Source organism: Emiliania huxleyi, assembly GCF_000372725.1.
Source record: "Emiliania huxleyi CCMP1516 unplaced genomic scaffold EMIHUscaffold_84, whole genome shotgun sequence".
Classification (NCBI taxonomy): domain Eukaryota; phylum Haptophyta; order Isochrysidales; family Noelaerhabdaceae; genus Emiliania; species Emiliania huxleyi.
The window spans coordinates 423,737-430,876 of record NW_005195736.1 but is presented as its reverse complement, the minus strand read 5'-3'; the positions used below and the strand labels follow the sequence as shown (position 1 = coordinate 430,876).

General features: G+C 66.3%; 1 protein-coding gene across 1 annotated transcript; it reads right to left on the bottom strand.

The window, feature by feature from the left end:
- Nucleotides 1-118: 118 nt before the first annotated feature.
- EMIHUDRAFT_48702 (hypothetical protein) lies at nt 119-331 on the bottom strand (the record flags this gene model as incomplete). Its single annotated transcript, XM_005758785.1, has 1 exon — nt 119-331. A coding segment is annotated over one exon (213 nt), but the record flags the coding sequence as incomplete, so codon positions are not given.
- Nucleotides 332-7,140: the final 6,809 nt, after the last annotated feature.

The following is a 7,140-nucleotide window of genomic DNA, read 5'->3' as shown; positions in this document are numbered from 1 at the left end:
ACTCACGAAGAGAAGCGATAGAGGAGGCAGACGGGGAGGAGAGGGTTCACGTCTCTCCACTCTGGCCCCGGGCCCGGCTGGGCCAACAAGGCGTTATCATCTACATCCCGATCCTTCCCAGCCACTCCGCCATCGCGCTCGCGTGCCTCCCGCGCACCTCCATCCGCCCGTGGTATTGCGTCACCTCTTTGCCGGTCACCGCCTGCAGCGCGCGCGCAAGCGAGTGCGCGTCACCAGAGTACTTGCGCAGGATGGTCACCACCTTGGTGCCGCCGTTGCGCACGTCGGTGTAGATGGGAAAGTTCCCCATTCGCGAGCGCGCGACGCGGAACGAGCCCTCGACGTGCGCCGCGACCACGTCGTCCAGCGGCTGCAGGTAGCCCTGCTCGCGCGCCTTGCGCCGCAGGTTGGCCGGGATCTTGCGCGGGTGGGCGCGGCCCGGCGCGTCGGGCTGCAGCTTCGAGCGCAGCACCTCCGGGATCTCGGCCGGCAATGTGCGCGGCTCCGAGCGGCCAGCGGTGCCCGCCTCGGGATAGGCGCGCGGCCGCAGCGGCGGCGGCGGGCGCTGCAGCAGGGGGGCAACGCCGGTGGAGCCGCCGCCGACGGAGAGCTTGTGGCGCACGGAGGGGACGGAGGCGGGCGAGAGCGGGCCGGGCCGGAGAAGGAGGGCGCGACAGCGTGGCTGTCGCAACATGCAGCGAGAGGGCAAGAATTCGACGGTACATCCTTCTTCGTGAGCCAGTGTGTGTGCCAGTCCGCGCCAGTCCGCGCCCTTGTCGTGCCAGTGTGCTGTGAGAGAGGCTTGTATTTTAAGAATTCTTCTTCGTGTAGTCCGGGTTCTGTGAAGAGGGTCGCTCGTCGAATGCGAGCAGTTCGCTCGCGACGCCGACGCCGACGCCGACGCCGGAACGACCGCGGCGGCCGGTCGAGTGGCCGCCCCGGCCAGCGGCCGTATCGAGCCTGCCCGTCGCGAAGCCGAAGGTGCGGACCTCACGCGCCCCACCGGCCGCCCGCGCCGCCGCGCCCACGTCCGTCGCAACACTGCATTCCTGGGTCGTGCGGAGATGCATCCGGTTTGGGTACCGGCGGATAGCAGGTGAACGCTAAGGTGGGTTTCGAACCAGTGACAACGCCCGTCTGGGTTTTTTTTTGCGCCGAGTCGAACTGGGATTCGAACTCGAGACCCAATGCAGTTTTGCGACGGTGTATCATTCACTTTATGCCACCGTATCATTCACTTTATGCCACCGTTGCATATCCGGATATGCAACCAACGGTGGCATAAAGTGAATGATACACCGTCGCAAGGAAGAGGCGCGCCGAGCCATCGGCGACGTCCCGGCGAGCTCATGTCCCCCCAAAAGGTCGCACCGGCCCGTGGCTCCGCCGTCGGCTCCGCCGCGAGCGGCGACGGTGAGGCCGCCGGGGCTCGCCTATACCGGCTAGTGTGGAGCTCTCAGTGTGGTTGCGTGTTGTACTAGTGTCATCGAAAAACCGCATGTTCGCCCGTCTGGGACCTCTTCGTACGGCTCCAAAAACCGCTCCTTAACGACGACTACGCGGCCCGGCGGTCGATCTGCGCCTTCTCAGCGCGCCGATGGCGACGGCGCGCGTGAATCACGCCATGGGCCCATGGCGGCGCTCGACGGCAAGCTCTATGCTATCGGCGGGTACGATGGTGGCTACCTCGCCTGCGCCGATGGCGGCGGCTCGGTGTGAACCCGCCGCGGCGGTGCTCGAAGGCAAGCTTTATGCAGTGGGAGGCTTCACACCGCAGCTATCTCAGCTCGGTCGAGCGGTACAACCCGGGTCCCGGCGGAGAACGCGTGGGAGGCGGTGGCGCCGATGGCGACGGCGCGGAGTGACCATGGTGTGGCGGTGCTGGACGGCAAGCTGTACGCTGTGGGCGGAGCCGGCAACGACGGCCGCCTCAGCTCGGTGGAGCGGTACGACTCGGCGCTAGACGCGTGGGAGGCGGTGGCGCCGCTGACGCTGGCTCGCTTCGGGGCGGCGGGGTGGCGGCGCTGGAAGGCAAGCTGTACGCTGTGGGCGGCAGGGTCGAGGGGGAGGACGAGGATGAGGTCGACAGTAACTCGGTGGAGCGGTTCGACCCGGCCACCAACGTGTGGGAGGAGGTGGCGCCGATGGCGACGGCGCGGCTCTTTGCTGTCGCGCTCCTGATGTAGAGAGAGGAGGGGCGCCCTTAAACGCGCGACTCTACCTCAGCTCTCAAAGTCGAAGAGCGTCCCGCGGGGTATGTTTTCACACCCACATAGGAGAGCAGCACTCTCAAGTCGAAGTAAGGTCTACGCCCTTAAACGCGCGCTCCCTGATACGCGCGCCGCTGCGGGGCTCCACACCGATGGCCTTTCACCGCGGCTCTCGCTTGGGGGAAGAGAAGAGCAGGTGAGCCTCAAAAGAATTTTACAACAAAGCTCCCTGAAAAGAATTCTTAAGATACAAGCCTCTCTGAAAAGAAACCGCATGCGCGCGCCGCGCCCTCCCCCACCGATGGCCTCCCACCGCATCGGCGCCCGCCTGTCTGGCCTCTCGCCAGAGCAGCTCGTCGCCTTTATCGACGAGCAGGCGCCTCTCTGGAGCGCCGCCGCAATGCGCGTGGCGGAGGAGCACGCCGCTCGGCTCGCGGAGCAGCCCGAGTGGGTCCTCTCCAAGGTCCTCCTCTCGCCGGACCTCGCCCCGCACATCCTCGCCCAGCTGCCGACCAAGGAGCACGCCGTCAAGGGGACGTGCCGCGCGTGGCGCCGCGGCTGGAAGGAGACGCTGAAGAAGCGTGAGAGGGCGCGCATGCTCGTGGTCGGCGGCCGTGACTGCTATGGCGACATCCTCCACTCGCTGGAGCGGTACGACCCGTCAACGAATGAGTGGGAGGAGGAGGCTGTGGCGCCGATGCGTTCGGCACGAAAGTATGTCGGCACGGCGGTGCTCGATGGCAAGCTCTACGTGGTGGGCGGCAGGGGCGGCGGCGCACCTTCCGACCTGGTGGAGCGGTACGACTTTGCTACGAAGGCATGCGAAGCGGTGGCGCCAATGGCGACGCCACGCGAGAGTCACGCCGTGGCGGTGCTCGACGGCAAGCTGTATGCTGCGGGAGGCGAGAACGACGATGTCGGCCGCCTCAGCTCGGTCGAGCGGTACGACCCGGCTGCCAATGCGTGGGAGGCAGTGGCGCCGATGGCGGTGGAGCGGCGCGCTCTCGCCGTGGCGGTGCTCGACGGCAAGCTGTACGCGATGGGCGGGCAGGACGACGGCTACCACGCGCTCAGCTCGGTCGAGCGGTACGACGCGGCGACGAACGCGTGGGAGGCGGTGGCTCCGATGGCAGAGGCGCGGTTTTATCACGCCGCGGCGGTGCTCGACGACAAGCTGTACGCTGCGGGAGGCTTCAACAACGGCTACCTCAGCTCGGTGGAGCGGTACGATCCCGCGACGAATGCGTGGGATGCTGTGGCGCCGATGGCGGTGTCGCGGGCTTCTGTCGGCGTGGCGGTGCTCGACGGCAAGCTGTATGCTGTAGGAGGCTTCAACACCGGCAGCTTCCTCAGCTCGGTGGAGCGGTACGACCCGGCCGAGAATGTGTGGGAGGCGGTGGCGCCGATGGCGACGGCGCGAAGCGCTTCTTTCGCAGTCTTGATGTAGAGCGCTCCAAGGTAGAGCGCACCTCAAGATAGTGTCCCTCCCAGCGCGACGGGTCTCTGTCAGACACTACCATACACTCGTCAAGGCACACTGTGAGCTCCTTTTAGTTTTATAAGAAGGCTGGCAGGAGCGGTGTGACGTGACTCCATCACACGTGCCTTCACGGCGAAAGTTTGGTTTTCTCTGAGACTGAGTACTGAGATCTGCGCGGTGGTCCTTACTACTACCGGGCTCTACGGCTCTACCTACCCGAACGTGAGACGTGAGAGGGCCGCGGCTCTCGCTTGGGGGAAGAGAAGAGCAGGCAGGTAGGGAGGAAGGTGAAGAACAGAAAGGCTCGGACGAGACACCGCGGTATGGAGCCTGAAAAGAATTACAACCGCGCTCACGCCACCGCGCCGCTGCCCCACCGATGGCCTCCCACCGCATCGGCGCCCGCCTGTCTGGCCTCTCGCCAGAGCAGCTCGTCGCCTTCATCGACGAGCAGGCGCCTCTCTGGAGCGCCGCCGCAATGCGCGTGGCGGAGGAGCACGCCGCACGGCTCGTGGAGCAGCCCGAGTGGGTCCTCTCCAAGGTCCTCCTCTCGCCGGACCTCGCCCCGCACATCCTCGCCCAGCTGCCGACCAAGGAGCACGCCGTCAAGGGGACGTGCCGCGCGTGGCGCCGCGGCTGGAAGGAGACGCTGAAGAAGCGCGAGAGGCCGCGCCTGCTCGTGTTTGGCGGCCACGACAGGGACTACGAGTTCCTCAGCTCGCTGGAGCGGTACGACCCGTCAACGACTGAGTGGGAGCAGCGGGAGGCTGTGGCGCCGATGCCGACGGCACGAGGCTATGTCCGCAAGGCGGTCCTCGATGGCAAGCTCTACGCGGCGGGTGGCCAGAGGGGCGGCGCAGCTTCCAACCTGGTGGAGCGGTACGACCTGGCCACCAAGTCGTGGGAGGCGGTGGCGCCGATGTCGACGCCACGCGAGGCTCACAAAATGGCGGTGCTCGATGACAAGCTGTATGCTGTTGGCGGCCACAACAACGGCTCCCTCAGCTCAGTCGAGCGGTACGATCCCGCGACGAACGCGTGGGAGGCGGTGGCGCCGATGGCGACGGCGCGGGTTAATCCCGCCGCGGCAGTGCTGGACGGCAAGCTGTACGCGGTGGGCGGATTCGGCGGTGGCAGCTACCTTAGCTCGGTTGAGCGGTACGATCCGACAGCGAACGCGTGGGAGGCGGTGGCGCCGATGGGGCAGGAGGGGGAAGGGGTAGATGCGGCGGAAGCGAGCGAGGGGGTGGTGGCGGAGGCGCGCAGGCGGGGGAGAGGAGGTGCGCAGGGTGGGGTGGGGTGGGGTGGGGTGGGGGGGCAGCCTGAATGCCGAGCGCAAAGCGCGCAGCGCCGCCATCTCGCGTGCACACGCCCTGGCGGCGTCGCTCACTGCGCGGTGCAGCGCCTCTGCAAAAGCGCCCCGCCCCCGCCCCCGCCCCCGCCCTCGCCCTCGCCCTCGCCCTCGCCATCGGTCGGGAGGGGCTCGCCGAGGAGCGGAGGAGCGCCTCGAAGACGCGCGCCTCGAGCAGGTGCTCCGTCTGTTCACAGCGAGCCGGCGCGTGAAGAGACGCCGTCCACACACCGCCCTCGCCCCCTTCGACCGGGCCGCTGGCGCCGTGCGGAGGAGCGGCAGCGCCAGCCTCGCCTCCCTCCGGTGCTGCCGCAGCAGCAGCAGCAGGTCGGAGGCGACACACTGAAGGTGGCGGCGAGGCGCCTGCAGGGGAGGGATCGTCCAGGACACGTCTAAGAAACGGACCGGGACGGCTCCAGGAACGGTCCAGGAAGGGTCTAGGAACGGACCAGGACTGGTAGGAGGGCTCCAGGAACGGTCCAGGATGGAAGGGTCCTCTGGGGGGGCGCGAGGGCCCTAGAGGGTATCCATGCGGGGGGGAGATGGGGTTCGATGGCCCGCCGCAGGCGCCGATTTTTTGGCATGTTTTTTTTCTTTTTTTGCGAGATTTTCACTTGTTTCATGGGAATTCAGCATACTTGCGGCCATGCTATCACGCCTTGCGACAGCCTGTCGGCGCTGCTGACCGTGCTATGCTGCACAATTGATCACCTGCATAGCTCGCGGCCTTAGTATCAAGTATTCAGTGACGACCTGATCGTACGGCCAGTAGGAAGGTGTCCTTCCAACGTGTGCACGCTTCTGACGCAATGCGCGTCACAAACTGCCTCAGATTGGCTGCTGGCACTCTCGAGGCTATGCCTACACAGCCTCGCGCGCATGGGCAGTCAAGAGGGACCACGCACCTTCTCAGGACAGCACCAGTGCCTCTCTCTTGGACCGGCAAACTTGGTGGTCTCGTGTCACCAATGTGGGACCAGTGCGGCATCGCGCCATCGACAGCTCTGAACTGCGCCTCACCACTGACCGGGAAGGCCGCCAAGTGGGCCAGCACAGGTCGCACATTGTGGCAGCAGTCAGCAGTGCATGTCTGATAGCTAGAGCAGCAGCGTCAGGGTCTCGCAGGGTCGGATCGTGTCAAGCCTCTCGCCCGGCCGGCCGCGTGCAGACGTCGGCCTGTCTGCTGTCTGGAGTGATCTGTCGGCGGTCAGTACGACCGATCAGGTCGGAGTTTTCTGATGGTTAGAGGGTCTATCTGTATGTACTCCTCGAGATCTCTCCAAATCTGCCCTCTACTTAACCGTACTCATTCGGGAAGTCGGTAGTATGAGCGAGTATGAGCGCCGGAGCCCCGTTTCCGCACTGCTGCGCGGCGCACGGTGCCTCCGGGGGCCCCCGCGCCCCCCCAGAGGAAGGGTCTAGGAACGGACCACGCTCGAAGCACCACCGCCAGGTGCTTGTCGAGCTCGGCTAGATCTAGCTCGTTCTCGGCTAAATCTCGCTCGTTCTTTTTTTTGGAAAACTGTACCCCATGTCCCCCTGGGCTAAACCCCGCTCAAGGCGCTCTTTTTGATTGAAAATAGTATCCCCACGTTCCCCCGACGGCCTTTGCCTGACATCCACACGAGGCATACCATGCACTTTCCTCGTCCGCTCGCGCTTGCCGCGCCGCATTGCGCCCGACTTTGCCGCCGCGAGCAGCACGCCTAGACCCCCGCGACGCCTATTGCTCACGGAACCCGCCGCCCCCTCACCACCCCCACCACGCGATGCGCCCTCTCTCGCGGCGCGAGCGGCTGTACCCCCCTCGGCCTCGCACCGCCTGCCTACTCCCGCTCGCAGGTACAGCCGCTGCCATCGAGGAAGCCGCGAGACGCGTCCGCTGCTGCCCATTCCCCACCCTTGTCCCGCGCGCGACCGCCCTCCCTCTCTTCTGGCAAGAGAGCGACCCGCTCTCGCTTGCTCGCCAATCGCCGCCCGGCTCCAGTCCGAGCGCCGAGGACGCGAGAGAGCGCGCCGGCGGCCTCGTCTCGACGCTCACGCCGCCGACGTACTGCCCGTAGGCGCGGCTCTCCTCTCTCGCTCTCTCTTCCCGTTCA